Source organism: Falco rusticolus, chromosome 4, assembly GCF_015220075.1.
Source record: "Falco rusticolus isolate bFalRus1 chromosome 4, bFalRus1.pri, whole genome shotgun sequence".
Classification (NCBI taxonomy): Eukaryota; Metazoa; Chordata; class Aves; order Falconiformes; family Falconidae; genus Falco; species Falco rusticolus.
In genome coordinates, this window is record NC_051190.1 from 57,462,419 (window position 1) to 57,483,082 (window position 20,664).

At 43.1% G+C, this 20,664-nt stretch overlaps 1 protein-coding gene and 1 long non-coding RNA gene across 4 annotated transcripts in view; both read right to left on the reverse strand.

Annotated features, from left to right (window-relative positions):
* Positions 1–472: 472 nt before the first annotated feature.
* Positions 473–5,767, reverse strand: LOC119146303. The gene is made up of 2 exons (XR_005103697.1): positions 2,022–5,767; positions 473–1,685 (listed from the first exon to the last, which is right to left on the reverse strand). It is a non-coding gene; the product is annotated as an uncharacterized LOC119146303 (long non-coding RNA).
* Positions 5,768–11,022: 5,255 nt separating this feature from the next.
* The window catches only part of XYLB (xylulokinase), an 85,150-nt gene continuing 75,508 nt past the window's right edge, over positions 11,023–20,664 (reverse strand). For all 3 annotated transcript variants that reach the window (XM_037383773.1, XM_037383772.1, XM_037383775.1), the window contains 2 exons: positions 19,521–19,615; positions 11,023–11,678 (listed from right to left, as the gene is read on the reverse strand). In XM_037383773.1, the coding sequence (XP_037239670.1) occupies positions 11,595–11,678; positions 19,521–19,615 (179 nt within the window). In that variant the 3' untranslated portion in view covers positions 11,023–11,594. The remainder of the gene's footprint in view (positions 11,679–19,520; positions 19,616–20,664) is intronic.

Sequence of the window (20,664 nt, forward strand, 5' to 3'; positions counted from 1 at the left end):
CTCTCTTAGAAAGAGCATTAACCCCCCCATCTCGACCCCTCAGTAGGGTCTGCACTCCCTGTCACATGCACATTTTCCACAGAGCGCCAAACATTGTCATTTACACCCATAAAAGCTGAATTCAGCACTCTTTCCATAAAACGGATCGTGAACCCTTAACACCACTTGCCTCTCTTTGGAATAATAAATTATGAGGACAAATGGCAGAATCATTATCAGTTTCAATATCCAGTCATAAATAGTCTTGTAAGAACACTCAAATGATGGTGTTTTATTGCATTAGATATCACTTGCCATTAATTATAGCATGAAACTTTTGTACTTTGATGAAAAGCATTTTAGCCAGCTCAGTTATAAATTTAAAACAGTCTTAAAACAAAAGTCACCTCAAGTTGTGGGTTGTTTTGGTTTTTTTCTCTATAGATCTGAACACAAAATAGCATTTTAAGTTTGGAATGACACAAAAGCGAGATTTTATAAAAGGTATTTTATTGCACACATATTCAGCTTTAGCGCTTACAGCAAACTAACAGTACCCATGGCAATTTTTTACGACAAACATTGTTGGCAGCTGGATTTCACTGCCACAGATACTTCATAGTTGATTTGGTTTAGTGGGGGGGTTCTTACTAATGATCAAACGCTGTTGTGAATCAACATGATCTAGTTTACGTTTCTGCTCTGTTTCTTTCGTTCGGATCATTTCTCCTCCCTTCTGTCACTGTAACTCACCACGCGGGACAGGAATGCAGCTGGCTGCAGAGCAAGCCTGGCTCTCCAGGAGCTGGTGGGTTCAGTCCCTAGGAAATCTGGGATGCCCACAGGACCTCACACAGAAAAGTCACCTTCAGCCTAACTTCAGCAGGATGACCCACGGGGGTGAAGCTCATATCTAAATTTTCAAGCAGTTGTGGGATCAGTCTTCAAATGTCCAGGTGGAAGGGAGTCAGGTTGTGGCAATTTAAGTTGCTGCTCCTGGAGAACAGCGTATCAGCCCATGGCACGGATCACATTTTGCATTTGTTTGCAAAAGGGATTAAAGGGATTATTCCACTCCTGCTCTGGGCATGGTAACCTTACAGCCACCACTGCCAAGTACCCCAGAGAACGGGATTCAGAGCCTCTGCTCAGGTGAACAGTGGTACATCAATTATTAAATCCAGAGGGATTGCTAACATCCACTCACGAATGTACAGTCCTGAATCCACATGCACAGCACCAGCTGTACTGGCTCCTATAGATTGCTAAGAAGACTGAGAGAAGATATTTTGCTTTCCTTTCCCAAACCCTCCAGGAGGAATTAAGGGTAGCCCAGTACTTAAACTATTCTCATAAGACCTGGGGGACCAAGGTTTGGCTCTTGTCCTGCCAAAGGCTCTCGCTTTGCCCAGGGACACAAGAAAAACACCCACCTTCTCAGAGGTATGGTGGGAATCCGCTCAAGCTTAAAACAGATAAGCTGAGAAGTCAAATTCCCATGACAGTCAATGCAGATCTGGCCCCTGAATTCTTGTCCTTCATGTGCCTGGAAATGGCCCTCAGGAAGATTTGCTCTGTAACCCTCCTGGAGACAGAGGTGGAGCTGACCAGTTTGCAGTTTTCTTGGATCCTCCTTACTCCCTTTGAGGATGAACTTCACATTAGCCTCTTCCCAATCATTCGGGACCTTCCACAATCACTGCCACCTTTCAGAGATGATAGAGAACAGTCTCGCAATGACATCAACCAGCTTCCTCAGCATCCTTGAACATACCCCATCTAGTCCCATGCACCCATGTACGCCCATTTTGCTTCAGTAGTCCCTAAACTGATTGCCTCCTGCTACAGGTAGCACCTATCTCCCTAAATTCTTCTGCTAGGCACAGAGATAAAGAGGCTTGACAGCAAGCCTTGCCAGTCATGACAAAGAGCACCTCGGCTTTTTCCATGCCCTTTGTCACTAGGTTGGCCAACCTGCTCAGCAGCAAACTAATATGTTCCCATTTTCCCTTTTCTGTTGATTTACTTATAGAAATACTTACTCCTGCCCTTCACACGCCTCACCAGTTTCATCTCACTTTTGGCTTTTTGAATTTCATCCATGTCGGACCATATCTGAGATCTGAGGACAAGTGACATTCCCCAGGACTCATCAGCACCTGTAAAAACAGATGTCATTGTCACAACTCGACTGTTGCTTGAAATGGTGACCATTTGCTTTTTGACACGAAAGTGAGAAATTGAAGAAAAACAGTCTAATTGCTCTTTTAAGGCAGCCTGTTCCTTCCCTTCTGCTTAGCCAGTTAAAACCTCATTTGACAATCTGAGAGTTTAGCTCCCAGTGCTCTTGCTTAAAATATAACAGATGGCCTCTAATAAGTAAATTGAAAAGTGCAAATAAGGTTAAAACAATTTTTCTTTATTGAATATCATTAACTTCAAGGCTGTCCACTTTAAAATGCTAATTAAACTTCACTTCCTTTTGCAGGGTTCTAGTGAAGAAAGATTGCCGTGGGGTAAATTCCTCTTGTTTGTAGAGGACTAGCCCAGCAAACTGATAGCAAACGGGGCCATCACACGTTCTGAGCTTAAGAAGCGGAGTTGGAAGCTTTTCCTTTATTTTCCCCTTCCAGACTAGCTCCTTCCCACAAACCAAAGTCAAGAAGGAAACTCAAAAGAGGTCGAGTGTGAAACCCCGCTCTGCGCACATGGCAAACAACAGTTTCTCGAATGGTCGCTGCTAGTCCAAACCAAATGCAGTTTCAGCACAGCCTTTCTGACACCACGTTACACCCTGCAAAAGGTCATGCTGCAGGCATGGGGCTTTACAGTCCTGGCACCACACACAGAGTACAAAAGGTTCATCAGCACCTTGCCCCCACCTTACTCCTAATTTCCAGTTCAAATTTATTCCCAATCAGTAGTGACACTTGCTCACAAGCCAACATTGTCTTTTGGCTGGAATAGCTTTTCCCTTGCTCTTTACTGCCAGCCTGAAGGATTTTGACTAAATGATGGTATCACCTCCCAGCTTCCACTTGCTAGGCAAAGCAAGCTAAGCTTTTAGTCTCCTCTCCTAGGACAGCCTTTCCCTTCCCCTGATCAACATATCAGCCCTCTTCCTCACTTGTTCCAGTTTTAATTTTTCTTTCTTGAACGCAAGAGAGCAGATGTGCATCTTGTATGAGGCAATGCCCCCATCTCAGCTGGAAAGACACACGGGTAAACTCAAGGTTAACGGAAAGGCACACAGGTAAGGTCAAGGTTAATGGAAAGACATACAGGTAAGCTTAAGGTTAACACCTTTTACCTTTTTCACGGCCAGGTCATACTCCCAGTTTCTAGTCACCATGTAAAAAAAACTAACATGTTGAAATCTTTCACCTCCTTTACTCCTGCTGAAGGTTGAGCTCCCAGCCCAATACAGGTCCCAGAGGCACCACAACTCATGACAGAGTCATGCAGACAGCCAAAGACAGCCTCGTGTTCAACTAAAAGCGACAGGTGCGATGCAGCCAGCTTTTTGGACAACAGACTCAGGACAACAGCACACCATCGGGAGCAGGGAGCTCTGGGTGCTACCTCTGCCTGGTGGGTTTGACCCCAGGTCCCAGTTTGCAGACCTCCAGTAGGCTGCAGGAAGCTCAGGGAGGAAGCGGTTTCCATGTCTCCCGTGATCCTGGGCTGCTGTAAAGGAAAAAAGCAGGATGCATCAGGCCAGAAGAAAGGGAACCTGACTGAGTACCTGGGCCTCCCCACCAAGCAATTCCCGAGTCCAGATGCATTCTCCTTCCCCCTCTAAACACATGATTCTCACTCATCTGAGAAAGCTAATTAACTTTGTCATTCAAAGATTCAGAGCGTAAATTACAAAATGCAGAACTTGCCATAAATTACCCATGCAGTCTCACCTCAGTGATTGCCCACCTAGACAATCTGGCTGAACGTTAGCGACACTTACCCCAAAATAGTCATGCTACGGACAACCCAACACTGCATGTCCAGTGACGCTGAGCTACAGCAACATTTCTGGGTCAAGGAGAAGGGAAAAAGTTTCTTGACATTTACTCTGGCCTTTACAAGAAGCACTTGCCCCATGGTGGCTCATCTCCTTCAGTATGGAAGGCCATGAATGATGAGGGTTGACTACCAACAGGGAGGGGCAGTCGTTAGCAAAACTCATTTAATCAGTTCATTTATAAAGTGTGCCAAAACCGCACACAATGTAGATCAAAATGAAAAATCTGTATTCGCTGGGCAAACAGCAAAATGAGTCCGTGTTGAAAGGCTTTTGGGAGAGTCTGCTGTGCTGCAAACGTGGTGAGATGGAAACAAACAAAAAACAGTGGCCGTTATCTTCGGAGCCAAGAATCACTCTGAGGAAACAAAAGAAAAAAAAACCAAAACCAAAACACTTTCACGGAAAAGGAGGTCTTGAAATACAGCTTATTTGCTTGTTCATTCAGTTGAACTGCCTGACTAAATCACACATTGGATTAGCTGCATTCACTGTCTTCTCCTCCCTCTGCTTCAGCAGGCATCTCTTCCAGGGGACAACAATGGCGAGAACCAGAATAATTAGACTGAGAAATGGAAATTGGGAAAACGTATTGTTGCCTTTCAACAATATCTTTCTTAATCAAAAGGGTATTTCTGCTATATGCAACTGTCCTCAAGTAGGGTAAGAATCTAGCAAAGCAACGATACCAGGAGCAACAGGGGAATATCCCACCCTAACCTAACAAGCTACGGCAGCAGTGTGAAGAAACACTCTCAGGAGGCATAAGCTGTGATATCAAAGTTGTGTGAGAATCCTTTGCTTCTTAGTTGTTTTCTGCAACATGTATTATTTTAAGATAGAAGTCCTCAGCTAAGAAGCAGCTCTCTTTCTGCTCCATTTCTCTGACTAAGCCCTTCTGTTACACAGCATGGCCTACTATTTTTTAAGGAGAATTCAGTCTTCCACTACACCTTTATTTACCAGAACTTGAACAGAGTTGAGGTTTCAGAAGGGTAGTGCATACATGTCATTCAGTAAATATTGTCTCTGAACAGCGAGTTGAACAGACCTCTCTTTTCCTGCGCAATGCTTGTCTAAGTCTTAAGGGAGCTGTCTTTCACTGGGCTGGGGTACTGAGCTTGCAGGCATAACACAAACACCTGAAAGAGTCCAGCTTGAAGGGATAAACACAAGCAAGGGCATGCAACAAAGGGACAAAAGGCAAGAACGCATGGCATCCCTCAGGGGTCTGTACTGGGACTGGTGCTGTTCAACATCTTTGTCAGAGACATGGACAGCGGGATCGAGCGCACCCTCAGCAAGTTCGCTGGTGATACCAAGCTGTGTGGAGCGATCAACGTGCTGGAGGGAAGGGATGCTGTCCAGAGGGGCCTTGACAAGCTTGAGAGGTGGGCCTGTGCAAATCTTCTGAAGTTCAACAAGGCCAAGTGCAAGGTCCTGCACGTCGGTTGGGGCAGCCCCCAGAATTAATACAGGCTGGGTGAAGAACGGATTGAGAGCAGCCCTGAGGAGAAAGGCTTGGGGGTGTGATGAAAAGCTCAACGTGGTCTGGCAGTGTGCCCTTGCAGCCCAGAAAGCCAACCCTGTCCTGGGCTGCGTCAAAAGAAGTGTGATCAGCAGGTCAAGGGAGGGGATTCTCCCCCTCTACTCAGCTCTCCTGAGACCCCACCTGCAGTACCGCATTCAGCTTGGGTTCCCCAGCATAAGAAGGACATGGACATGTTGGAGCAGGTCCAGAGGAGGGCTATGAAGATGATCAGGGAGCTGGAGCACCTCCTTTGTGCAGACAGGCTGAGAGAGCTGGGTTTGTTAAGCCTGGAGCAGAGAAGGCTCTGGGGAGACCTTATTGCAGCCTCCCAGTACCTAAAGGGGCCAACAAGAAAGCTGGAGAGGGGCTTTTTACAGGGGCATGTAGTGATAGGACAGGGGGGAATGGCTTTAAACAGAGAGGGGAGATTTAGATTAGATATTAGGAAGAACTTCTTCACTCTGAGGTTGGTGAGATGCTGGCACAGGCTGCCCAGAGCAGCTGTGGGTGCCCCATCCCTGGCAGTGCCCAAGGCCAGGCTGGACGGGGCTGGGAGCAACCTGGGCTGGTGGCAGGTGTCCCTGCCCATGGCAGGGGGTTGGAACTAGATGGTCTTTAAGGTCCCTTCCAACCCAAACTGTTCTATGATTGTAAGAATATAAGTAATAAAGCTCCCAATCTATGTCTGCTGGATATCTCCATGTAAGTGTAAGAGAGGACTGTCTGAAGGGACCTGGGGAAGTCAAGCTCATGGATTTGACAGTAAAAACAGGTAAGTCCTGGAACAAGAAAGCTTTCTATTTGTACAATGGTAACTGGTGACAAAACTCACCTCCAAAGTTGAGACCAGCTTTCAATCAAGTCTTCAGAAGTTTTAGCACAAGAAAAAAAATTGGCTTTTTCTGTTTTCTACACCACTGCCTTTCTACTCAGCAGGGAGAAATGGCTCACTCAAGAGACAAATCACCTGATCTGCTGTAGACATCTGCCACAAGATAAGATGAACAGCCAGAAACTCTTCTCCCTTGTGGTCCTCTCCTTTGATTATAAAAGGAGCCCATATGATAGCAGACACAGATGTCCACACTGGCCAGGTGAATCCCACACCTGAGTGACCAAAGACTTCTGTTTGCCTGATTAGATGCCAAAAGAGAAACAACAACCAGATGGATGCTTTACAAAGTACTAAGGCACAATACACCAAATAAAAGCAGAGCTTAGCATCTTAATGAAGAACATATCACAAATACCTGCCATATAAAGATCTTAGAGCAAGAAACATTGTATACAATTAATAATATCCCCAGTTGTTCTAATGAGCATGCTGATGCATCAATGGATGAGGCAATTTAGTGAAAGACTGAAATCAGAGATCACAGCAGTATTCATAGGCAGTGATGGCCGCCCCTTCACCCTTGCCCCTCAGGGTACGTGTTCCAAGAACCCTGAACAAAATCATTGAGTTCCCACAATGGTCGAGACATTCGCAGAAGTCTGGGATCACTGCAGAAGCATCACTGTTTGTCAAGGCCAACTTTAAGAAGCAACAGAGAAGAAGAACAGGTAAAGCAATACGACTCCTGGGGCTGGATTTCAGCCCAAGACAAGTTCACTCAGCAAAGTGTCTCTTAAAAGAAATTAGCATCCCGCAGAAGCAGCTAGCAAGGCAAACCATGTACAAGAAAAGGATGTATCTGCTGCAGGAGAGGAAAAAACGGTTCTAGGGAAAAGAACGAACCTAAAAATCTTACACTCTGGTAATGTAAGCTTTAATGACCAAAAGCTAAACCACTTGAACGGGCTAACCCAAGAGGCTTGATCTAGGCTGTAACCAAAGCACAAAAGGTAAGCAGGGGCTGTGAATACTCTGAATATCCCAAAGATGTCCTACTCACACACTTCAGAGACATTCTCAGAAAAAAGCAGGTTACCAAAAAAATGCATCCACAGTTCTTTCGTCTTGCACATCACACCGTGATTCTGACCTGCACAAAAAGAAATAACAAGGTAATATCCTTTGGAGCAGATATGATTTTGTACCGAATTTGCACAAGAGTAAAACACTACCTAAAATTTTAAGCCATGTGGAATCAGAACTAGAAGCTACTCCGAAGATGACTTCGGAGAAGCTTTGGAAATGCTCCTCATAGGATAGCAATCCCCTGGTGAGTGAACATCCACCCACCTGATTATCATCCTGAGCCATACGTTCGCCAGCTTCAACCCAACCTAACATGAGGGCTGAGATCTCACCAAATTCAAAACCTGAGAGGTTACATGAAAAATCAGCGGCTAAGGAAATGAAAAAAATCCAAATTAGCCCTTTTCTGCTAGGGAAGAGGCTATGATTTGGCCCCGTAATCATGACAAGCACCAACAGCAGACAGTTTAGTTCTCTAAAATGTTTCTCTTTTCATCCCTCAGCCTCTAACCTGCACGCAGCAGCCTGGGGACCAAGGCAATAGAAATACGGATAAAACAAATGATCTGTTGAAAGTTCTGCTTTGGCTTTTTGTGGCTTTAGATACACATCCTCCACTGCACCGCTCTGTGATCTGTGGTGGTAGCTGCAACTCCAAAGGAAAAGAGAGCTGAAAAACAAAAAGGTCCCGCTGGGATCACACACGGTGGTATTCAGCTCAATTACTTATTAAAGCACCGACAGAGCATAGACTTTTTTCAGTACATTACTTATTCAATCAGAGCTCCAGCTCTCTCAGACTGATCCCTTAAGAAAAAGCAAACATCTTTCCCTGTTTGTTTCTAGCTGCAACACAAAAGACTTTAAAGACTTCAGGCTGCAAAGAAAACTGTTTGTCTTTGGGTCTTGGTACACCACGAGCTTGTGGGTGAATCCAGTGCAGCTCTGATTGACTGGTGAGGGCACAGGGCCATCGAGCTAAGGAAGCTGCTTGGATTTTTCCATGTACCTCCATGACCCACCTCCAACCTAGAGTGGCTTTGCTTGTGCAGGACAGGAGCTGCAGGTTAGACAGTGATGAACCACCTCCTTGTAGCAGTCAAGGGTGGGTTTTTTCTAGGAGCTGAGATCAATTTTCCAGCAGATTAGTCCAGATTGGGAATAGCTCAGCAGGTCTTTAAACACAGAAGCTAACCTTTCATCCAGACAAGATGGGGATACTGTGTTTCTCACTTGAAGACCAATAAGGTCACTTATGGGGGAGAGAGGGAATCAACCTCCATCAAATACGTTGAGGTAGAAGACATTGACTTTCCTTCAGATTTCTGTTAACTAAGATGTCATTTAAGCCAGTAACCTCTCTACTTCAGACAACCAGAATAACATAAGGTAGACAAGCTGGCAAAAAACCAAGATTTTGGAAACCAAAGGGCACCAGATCCTTCCATCACTGGTGGCTTTTTTACAGAGATGTGCACGTGACAGCAGGAAGCCTGTGGTTCCTTGGCAGGCTAACATGCATTCCTGGAAAGACAAAAAGAAGAGAGTGGTGGAAGTCTTACAGCAGCATTTCTTCAAAGGACCTTTCAAGGGGGAGATTTATTGAGTCTTATTCTGACACTAGTCAGTGAACATGGGCAACTTTGGTGAGCTGGAACAAAAAAAAAGAGCTTGTCTATAAATTCTGATACTCCAGACACCATTCCTCAGAGGCCAGCCCTAATAAACCCATCACCACAGCAATTCTATAATTCAGTGGTGCTCAGCTCCTGGCCCTTCCGAGCTTTGCATCTGAGCCTTTTCTCGGCAACTTCTGCAGCAAGCACACAGTGCATCAGCCACCCCGAGGAAACAGCGTTTTAATGCTAACGTGGGACCCACCAGAGAGCCCCAGCCCAGCCCAACAGGGAAGTCTTTCCTTCTCCCTACCCAGAGAAGAGCTCTGGCCCAGAAAGTAGTTAAACCATCTAGACTATATCCTACTAGCACCACATAACACTTTCTTTGGAGCCAATATATTATCTAGAAACATTCTCACATGTGCTGTGAGCTGGGAAACGAAAGCTATAACTTTCTTCAGCTGAGTAAGAAATTGACCCTGATCCTGCCATTTCGCAGGCAAATAAAGCCACAAAGCTGTAAGACACATCAGCCTTCCCACTCTGATTAAGCCGAATGAGCTACTCAAGAAATTGTCACCAAAACTGCAGAAAGTTAAAACACCTCTCTCGATCCCATCCCTGTGTGGTTAACCTTGATGTCAAACCAGTCACCAGGCAGAACAAAGACTAATGATGATGGCAATGCTGCTTAAACTAGTGGCATTGTTTAACTTGCATTAATGAATCCTTCTGTACCTCTTTACAGCCTTACTCAATGACAAAGCAACTGCTGACGACGGAGGCCTGCGAGAAGTATTATATGTTTTAGCGCTGTACCTTTGGACCCAGAATAATAAGCACATAAAAGAGATAGATGTGTATTTGTAATGCCACCTTTTAAAGCAATTGCTTAAACGAAGCCTGCTTTAGAAACTCAGATATGTAATTCTTGACCTTCCTGAGTAATCATGCTAATATCAAGAAAAGTTATAATTATTCACTTCTGAACAAAAAAAAAGGGACTGTTCGTACTCGCAGATGAAGCACTTAAATATAAAAGGGAGAGCAGAGGAGGAACGTGCCTACTCCCCTGCCACTCCAGAGGCAAGCCATGGCAAGGGGTTCCCACCCTCACCGCAGGGATACAGCAGGGACAGGGAGAGTGGTCCTGTGCCACTGTAGTGTGAATCACCCAGCTCCAGCAGGGACATAATCCAGCTCTCAAATACTCAATAAAGGGATCCTCGTCTCCCTACAATTCCCTGGCTTACTCCCTGGGCACATTACCACTTCTGCAAGAAGGGAAGAAAGGCTTTATTCCCAGAAGAAATTTTAGCCTAAGGGAAAGATATCAGCACTGCAGAATGGTGCAGTAAAGTGTTCCCACTTGCACAGGGTGATGTAAGATGTTCATTCAAAATCTGCAACTTCCACACAACTCCGTACAAAGATCTCCTGGCTTGTATTTTCACTTAAGATTTTCTCAGCTAGAGCCTACTTAATCTGGAATAAAATACTTGAAGTGAAAGAGCAGCAACAGAGCAAGACAGTCACCTGTTCTGCTCTGTTTCCAAGAAAGAAATGGGATAGTGGTGGTATAAAGAAAAAAATCAGTAACCTTCATGCCCTGCTGCGAGCAGAGCCCTACTTCTGCAGTCGCACTCAGCACAAAGAATTTCATGGCCATGACACCTGAAGGAGGAAAGGAAAACAGAATAACGCCAAACTGGTGAGCAGATGAACTGACTACTTTTTGAAACAGAAAGGAAGCATGTGAGACTTCCAACTTTAGTTCCCTTATTTTCTTTTTTACAAACCGATGTCAAGTAACACATTGTGCAATGGTGTCTGTATCCATGTAGGCCTCTGCGCTTTCCATAATTTATAAAATCCAACCCCATCATGTTTTATCACACAACAGACTTTCCATAGTGTCATGTACCAAGAATTCCCCTTCTCTGAAGATCCCAGGGAGCCTTTAAAGACTTTAATCAGCCTTCACACCACAAATCTCTCACATATTAAAGAAAGATGGGATTAAGTCAGTGTGCTTATGCTTTCTGTTGGTTTCATGTAGTCAAAGATATAAACATCGACAAGTTACAGATGTACAGAAAGATAGTCTCAAAAGATCTAAGCTGGAGAAGTTGCAGAATTAAGATACTGTCCTAGATAAGTATGCAGAGGTCGGCATGCTAAACACATGGCATCAAAGCTGACAGAGATGGGTAAAGTGACTCATATATACAAGGGACTCGACTTTGTCACGCAGCTATTCCAAAACAGCAAGCACAATCTGAAAAGTACCTAAGAAAAACTGAAGTCACAAACACACAGAGCAATATGATGCTTTTTTTGTAAATCAGGTTTTCAATCGCAACGTAATTTTTTCCACCAGCACACCCAAACACAGACATTTAAAAATTATTTGTCTACAAAGAGGAACGAAATGATTTAAACAACTCCAGTAAAATCTGAGCAAATCTTTTCTGATCTTCTTCTTGGGAGTCCACTCTTCAGCTGACTTATAAATTTTGTTTGCTTCTATTTCACAAGACAAGAAGAGGTTGGGTTGCAGATAACCTTCTGTTCAAGCTCAGCATATCTTTTCAGAAGTGGACGATAGAGCTAAAAAGGAAACAGAAATAAGTATGTCTAGGTTGAAAAATTAGATTTTTACAACATGCTGCAGTTAAAAACATCTTCAGACCTGAAGATTTGGGGTTTTTTTTCCCCCAAATTGCTCAAGAAAATGCTGCAGTCTTCCTTTTCAAATGTCACAGCCTCTTTTACCATCTCCTTCACAGCTTAATTTTATGATGTGCACAGGTTGTTCTTATTGTGGCTGTAAGCAGAAGTCATTTCTTCCAGAGGAAGCAGCTCAGCTAAAGTCACCTCTCCCAGTCTGACATGCCCCCTTGGTAATCGCTGTCCTAATCACCCAGGCAGAACTCCCGTCCTTGCCTCCCCCCACTACCCCCGGACGGATCACTGCCTCTGTCCCTCCTCCTCTGCCTTGTTAATAAGCATGCTGCCACCCTCCAGCACAGTCCAACCACTGTCAGAAAGGTCCTCCTTGGCCAATATGCTGACCAGGGCCTTCTAAAATACACTTCACACTCCCTCTCCCGCCCCTCTCATACTCCTGTATCTATTCAAGCTTCTTCTCTCCTTCACATCGTTCACAGCCACGACTCTTCCCACATACAATCTCCTCCATGGCCAGGCTCCTCACTCCCTGAGCCCCGGCCTAGGGGGAAAAATGGGGACCCCACTTCTTTTCACAACTATACCGAGTATCTGGGTAGCTTTTTTGTATTTGCCTAGCTAGAATTCCCCAGGAGTTTTTAGATCCAGAATTGTTACAACCATAAAAAGAAGAATCAAGACTCAAATGTATTCAAAACCCCAGATGCAAACATGCCCTCTGCTTTTGGATATGGGCGAGATCCACGTTGAGATTCGTTTCACGTTACCTTTTCTTTTTCCCTCCTCCCTTTAAATTCATCACAGGATGTATCAGAGAAGATGAGCTGCTTGTATGTGACCAGGTTACATCACAGAAAACCTGAACAGACCCTAGCCTTACTGATAGCTCCAACCCAAAGCTGTACTTCATCTAGATCTTGGAGATACCCCTTCTTCATTACCTCCTCTTTCTGCTTTTAACTGTCCATCTATCAGGAGTTTGACAAGCCATACCAGGACAGCTTCACTCATTTGCTGGCTCCAGCACAAGGAAGGGACGGCCAGGAGCCAGTGTGGGGTCTGGTACAGGCTCGAGCAGTCTTTAGGAGGATGCCATTGAGGTCATATCACTGCCACAATGAATCCTAGGGGCTGCCAGTCTAGTCTACAAGCCCTCTGCACTGATGTTATTCATAATCAGAGCAGTCTCGCTCCTGGCTCCAGGTTCAGAGAGGTTATAAAGCCTCAATGAATCATACCCAGTAAACTGCTCTCATCAATAAGCGAGATCCAGCATTTAAATGCATTTTATCCTTTTCTGGGTAAGATCCACAGCCAATAACTGTATATGTATATGCATGATAAAGTCAGGAGGAAAACGTTTCAAGCATAAACTATGAGACCATAGGAAAAGACAGGGTTACTCTTCCACGGTTTTATGTATAGTCTGCAGTAGCCTCAGTGTCTGTAATATTCACAGCTTCTCAGTGGAAGAAAAAAAAATAATCACAGTTTTCTCATCTAGAAAATAAAAATTAGCATTTTAGTGGTTTGTTTCAATTGACAGCAAAATAGCCAGTTTCTGTGTTTCCCTCTTCCTGAATGATAGTTTCAGTTTGACCAGTGAAACCGGGATTTATTTCTTTCATTTCCACTTCCACCTTCCACAATGGCAAGGTGAGAGTGACTTAATGGACAAATTCTGCAGAAGCAGCCTGTTTTGATCAGCTCCTCCCTTTTACCAGCCAGATATTACAGAAGTTAAAGGACATTTGTACAACAGATTAAGTATATGAAGGGGAAGAATAGAAGGCGCATCTACAGCAAATGGGAAGAGGCACTGTTCGCTTGCCAAGGCATCACCTGGACAGTTTTTAAACTCATCTCACAGTGACTGAGTCTTACAGTGTCTGTCACTGACTACAACAGAGAAACCTGCTCGCTCCTACCTCTGCCACAGACTCGTTGAGTGACCCTGGCCAAGTCATTTAACATGTATGTGCCCCAACTCCTCTTTTCCACAGGACGGTGAGTGATACTGAGATCCACGGAGTTTTATACAGATTTATGGGGTTAGGAAACAAAACGCACCACTACTATGAAATACCACATGATTCAGCATGGTATGTTTAACTACTTGAGGGCCTTGGGGGGTCAGTGAAGTACACATATATATTCTTTTCATGTACCCAAAGAATATTATTGCTCCCATTTCTGCTAAATATGCACATCAGAGTAAACAAAATATTGAGCAGGCAGCTATGGCTATACTGGGACTATCAGTATGTCAAAACAAAAGCAGCTCCTTTATTCACTGAAGGATCTATAATCAAGCCTCGCTATTTCTTACTTTGCTATTCTGTAAATTTGATAAACCCTAAATGCTTCGCAGAAAAGATTCAGCACAGCAGAGCTGCATCAGTAAGTGGGCTCAGGCACTGAGAAAGCAGGCTCCATATTACCCAGCAGTATTTTTACAAAATACACAACAGCCCTTTTACTAGAAGGCTGGGAAGTATTACTGTTAATAAATCACTCTAAATTAAAATGTACCAAAATAAATGAACAGCCACGTTTACTGATACAGTTTTTTCTCCTGTTTATTGGGCTTAAGCACTTAGCTTGCTAATTGAGAAAATTCAGGCATTTGCAATAACCTTCTCAGCCATTACAGTAAATGAATGCTGCATTATGGACCATCTGAAGAAAATGCAAACAAAAAATTAAGACTATTCCTTGTACTCTATTCCCGTTCAGATGGGGTAAAAAGTAGCACAGTTCAGAGGGCTAAGCCAAAGTCTTAAATTCTTCTTCCTTAGGGAATTGGGCTGTAATACCACTAGTACATCATGGCTGATAAGCGCAGCAGTACTACAAGCTTTTCATGAGCAGTATTTTACATGCCAGCTCGACACCAGCTGAAGTTTGGGGCCAAAGCAGTGCAGCTCCCATGAAGTATGGAGAAGAAAAGCCAAACTGCACTGACCAAGAGCATGGCCTGAGCACACACATAGATGGGTCTGTGAAAGATGCCTCTCCACATCTGCCACGACTGAACTGCCTCCGCAGACCCTCAGGCAACTCCTCCTAAGTGATTCCAGGAGTCTTTTTCCTAAGGCAATTATATAGATTTATTTTTATAATTGAGGTCCAAAGGGAATAAAGAACTCTCAGTGATGCATAAAAACTCAAGAACATAAATTCTCTCCCTGTCATAGCCTCAAACCTAATATATCAAACCATGATATTTAACAAAAGCAATTACAAGTATCACAACATGAACCTTATTATTGTCCATAATTTAATTGTCCTTGCTATATTATGGCCTTTTCTCCTGCTTATCTCTATAGCTTACACCACAACATCAGCAGTTGTCTGATGGCTTCATTTACAAACCCTAAACTTCTCTCCTGGGACAATCTGGCCACACTCCGACAGTCCCACAAATAACTAAGAAGATGCTAATGATAAATATTGCATTATAACAGAGAATAAATTAACTTGCCCTCCCTGGAAAATTTACTCAAGTAAATGTTACCTTGTGCTCTAGTCCAAATCAAGTATGTCATCCTCATACTATATCTCACCATAGTACCAGCCTATGAACTCAACAGGGCTTTTACAGTTTACACTGTCCCTGCCGCCCTCTAAAAGCAAAGCCAGCTCCAAATTATTACTACAAGTGACAATCCACATAGATCCTTCTGTCTCCTGCATTGTTATGTTAGCCAATGATTGAAGCAATTCAAAATTTACAAATTACAGAGATGATGCTGATGATTACCTAATTTTAATCTACCCGAGTACATTTAATCTACCCTGAATAGATTAAAATTAATCAGTCTCTCAGAAACACTTGCTACTTTTGATTGGTTCCTTTTTTTTTCCCAACCAAACTCAAATTACTCAAAGAGATTTGCTTAAGAAATCAAGAATTACACATTTTATTTTTAAATCATAGCAGTAGTTTACCTTTCATAACACAGAAAGAATACTCCTAAAGCAGAAAGATTATGGCAGTGTCCTGAAATACTCTGAAGAACCCTCCAAGGAACCACACCTCAAACAGTTACTTTATTTACTTCAAATATGCATTCTGCAAGCCTATCTTAATCAGTTTAATAGGTTAAAAAAATTTATTGGCTACAAAATTACCTTAATCAAACTCCCATCGATACCTATTATATTTTTGTGCTTGTATTATTATTACCTACTTTGCACTAAATTATCAACCTAAACCAATTCTAGGAAACAACCTCCCCCCTCCAAAATCTAACTCATCAAAAATATAATTATTTTAAATCAATGAATAGGTCGTTATAACCTTCCTGGGTAATAGGGTCACTTCTATAAATCTACCTACTTACAAGGCAATTCACCAAAGTCAAGAAAATCTGTTAGGTCTATGTTTTCCCTTCTTGAATTTTTGCAGGATTAATACATCTCAGTAGAGTCAATAATGCAATCAAAAATTACACATCCAGAGGTAGTGAACTGCACTATGCCTTCTCCCTACAAAACCATACAGGACAGTATCACAATAAATCTGACACTATGTCACAGACATGCAGCTTATATAAACGCAAGTGATCAACTCCAGATAATCATGTTCTCTCTTACACGTTTTTGCTTAATTAACCAACTAGCCAACCATCTCTGTTTTAATAGATTACTAAAATGGATCTGAATTCTAATGCTGGAATAATAGATTCCTTCTGTCTGTTAACATATATTTGATGCTCTAGCATCTCCTGGTTATTTCTGTCATGCTTAGTGGTTCTGATTCATCTTCCTCCCCAGGGTGGAGAGGAAGCTCCTAAGAGGTGAGATGACTCTCTAATTTTTGCTATTCTGAAAATAGGGAAGAAGGATTCATCAGCTTAACCCACAGATGACTGAATTTGGCTAGCCTTGGTTGAGCAAGTGACCAAAGACTACCCCCACAGTGGTTGCCACCAGAATACTTTATGACCTGTTTGGGCATCGGCACAATTAGAAACAAGCTCAAGTGAGCCCCTACACCCTACAAATATACTGTGAAATCAGGTTCAGCTACGGAACTTAGTTAGGGTCATAGCCCCACAGAGGGATTTATTGTCTTTGAAATGGTCTCTGCAAGGCAGGACAGTCTGCTGCAGGATAAAAGTCACATTTTTGCCAGACAAGTTGGAACTTATGGGACTTTACTGACTACTAATTCATCACCCATCACAAGCTCTATGTTCCCCATCTTATGACTTTATTCTATTTTACCAGCCCATCAGTTTAATTGAACCAGAAGAGCTGTTTTGTGTGCCCTGTTCTTCCTTTGTGAAATCAAATCCATTATCAAAAATGAGCCCTCAGCAGTCAAAGAAACACTTTTTGCATTTTTGGTTCCTGGAAACCCCTACCTGCGTGCATAAGCCTTGGCAATGAAGAGGAAGCTACATCAAACTGTCGCATTTGACCTTTATCTATAGGAGCTTTTCCTCTCTCCGATGATCTAAGACATATTGTCTCTGACCTATACCAGGAAGAAAGGATGAAACCAGAGCAGATTGCTGTGTTATGACCTGTTTTTTCTCCACCTTGCCAAGATTTAGTTGTAGCCGTCCAAAACATGTAGGGAAGTGGTCCGGGAAATTTCACATTGGTTAGCCAGATTCTTTCAGAAGAGCTTCTCAGCAAGACAGAACTTAACCTCAGGATGACTTTGAAGTTTATAAAAAGAACCATCATTTAAGTGAAAGGCTCTAACCTCAACAGAATGAAATCGGATGGACAGGGAGACGCAGCTCTGTAAAAAACAGAATCAAACTGACTCATCACATTATGAATTTTTACTGCACTGTTCATGCTAACACACTGTATTACTGACAGGCCCCTCTGGCTTTCTGCAGTTTCACAGCCATGAAACTAGCCAGGGAATCCACCATCAACTGCAAAATTATAAGACAGGAAGTAAAAAAAATTGGTGTAGAATACATAATTGCAAGAACCTGCTTTTAATGGAATGAAGCTGACAAGCTAAGCTAAAGTGCAGGAACGGTTATTCCTTCTCATGCTGTTTGGCCACTACCTTCTCTATCATCCACTCCTGTCTACTGGGGCAATAATTCACTGCTGTACATCATTTAAAACCAATAAAAAGATGTGCTATGAGAGCCAGGTCTAACCAAGTGGAAAAGGAGAAGAAAAGTATAGAGAGGGAGATAATTAACTCTTCTAGCTTCCAGGCCATTTTATGCAGACGGTAAAATAGAAAGAGGTAAATGAATTCCCCACCAACGTTTCCAGTTAGGTTAGCTTGGTCCCTGCAGGGGTACAAGGTGCTTGCTGCTCTTGCAAAGGCCCCTGTGAGTGACAGCTGTATTCCCTGCCCTTGAGTTTTATAGCTGAAGCAGCACCAGGGGGGTCAAAAGCAGGTCTCTGAGCACTCTCCACCTCCACACAAGCCAGCCTGGCAGCTTTTCAGCAGCCAGCATTTTTGGGGGGAACAGGGCAGCAACGTGAGGTTGATTCAGACGCCAGGGATGTGCTCCTGAAGTGTATTCCCTGCAGATGGCTTCAGCTGCAACACAGATGACACAGGCCATTGCTGTTAATTATTTTATCTTTTCAAATGAGGGGGTAAGGTTGAGTAAATGAGATCAGATCAATCAAGTTTAAATTATTCAATGTCTTAATATTTCTGAAGGGGACTTCTATTCGATTACTGAGCTCCTCCATCTCAGTTAATAATTAAATAATACGCTGGCAGGCACAATGCAGCATGATCATTTCTATTATTACTCATGATGATATCTGGTGCTCCACTACACATGTAGCTGGGAGTTAGTAGTTTTGGCAGATCATTAATTTCCCAGTTTAAATAAAAGCCTTAAAACCTTCTTGCCTGTAGTTAGGGCACATTCAAATCTCATAAATGGAGAGTGTAAGGCTGTGTTGGTGTAAAAGAAGTTTCTGCACAGCTTAAGACAGATTCACCTTTGGTTACTTAAACTTGTGTTCTCTAGGAATCTTGCTATATTGTATTTTTTATTTATTACTGAACATTATATTTCATAAATTATTGTAATCTAAGGCCTGTGGTACCTTATAGCAAGAGGTACAGGACTGCACGGGAGAGCCTGAGACAATTCCTTCCTTGCTTTTACAGGGGCTGGAACCAAACAGTGTGCAACAACGACTATTTATTTTGCTTTATCTGTACAGCCCCACAAAGCAAAACTTCCACCTTCAGATGCACTGAAATTCCCAGCATGGGCATGGCACCTAAGACCTGTACCTACTGAATCTTCCCAGTTGGCACGCTTTCCGACTGGGAGCTACAAGTGAAGACACACAATTGCTGACCACTGTTTAAGATAAGAAAGGAAGGATTTTTAGGGACGTTTTCCAAGAGGCCAGAAAGCACCATCACCACGCCTTTTTCCATGCTGCTTCCTGCAAACAAGTCAAGACTATTTTGTCAATATTAACAGTTACAACCTGACTGACCTGTATTTAAATTCAACCTGTTTTGTAACTTTTTCTGTCCCTTAAGGAATAGATTTTGTTCTGGGATCACACCCAGTTAGGAAAAATCACTCTCACAGACCTGGATGCAGCGATCAGATTACTGCAGCAATACAACACCGAAGATCTCGCAAAATAAAATCTATCTTTACAATGAGGAGTAAGAATCGTGCAACCCAGTGTTTCTTAAATTAATCTATTTTACTAGAAGAATTAGTAAAGCACTACTTTTTGAAGCAGGCAGGAAATGAAAAGAAAAATGGTATTCCCAAGCTTGCTCACCTCCTCAGACCCAGCAGTTGGTGTAACAGCCAATCTAGGCTCCGGTGCTAATTTCACGACATCAGCCAAGGACACATTCGTCTCAGCTACAAGCCCTGCAATGAGAATCACAATCCTGATCAATGAAAAAAGCACGTGAGGGATGTGTCTTGACTCCCTGGCAAATTAATACATTATATTGATCTTCCCTGGTCAGGTCAGCATTCAGGATTGAAGGATAAATGGCAGAAGATCTTACATTCCTATGCGCTAGCCCGGGAAGTGGGGACTCTGTGATTGAGTTTTTGCCAATCACTCAATTCGTACCCTGGAGAATAGGTAAGCCGCAGGAATGCTACTCAACAATATCAGTAATTATTTATGGTTACAATACAGTAAACACCAGTGAAAATATGTGTAAGCAAGGGATTCAAGGACAAAATGTGACTAAAAAAAGGGAAGAGAAGTGAAAACCCTGTCAAGAAAATATGCAACAAATTCTTAAATACATTTATATATAAAGAAGCAGAATAATAACAGAGTTCTGCTACTACACCATCTTGCTTTGCAAGTGAATCACAGCATTTCAGGAGCTCCTTGTACACCTTCTAAGAACCCCAGGCTAACTGCAGAACACCCTACTTGCAGGTGTACATTGTAACATTATTACAAAGACTTTGCCATCAATATTTCATTTATATTACCAAGTCTTCACTTTTACTCAATTCCTTTGCCTGGCCAAGAGTGAGTCAGCTGAAAGCATCAATCAGACATGCCATTTAGAAACACAAACAGCAAGCCCCTGGGGCTTGGCTGCCAGCGCACCTGAGCTGAGGAGTCCCTCCATCAACATGGCATCTGAAATCTTCCCTCAAAGGCTCTGTCAACCAAGCCTCGAGACTTCATATGCCAAACTGGCAGCCAGAATACACATCTTCCACACAAACAGAATATCTGCACGAACTTTAAGGACAGCTCCACGTTTCACATACGTTCACGGACAAGGAATTTGCCTGCAGCGTTAGGCACTGGGAAGTTTCTAGTGGTTCTGAAGCAGTAGGCAAAGGTTGAGTGCAGAGGAAAACAGTTTGGAAACTTGGTCCCCAAGGTGGAAAAATGGTCACATCGTGGCTTCAAACATACTGTTAATCTAACGGCACTGTTT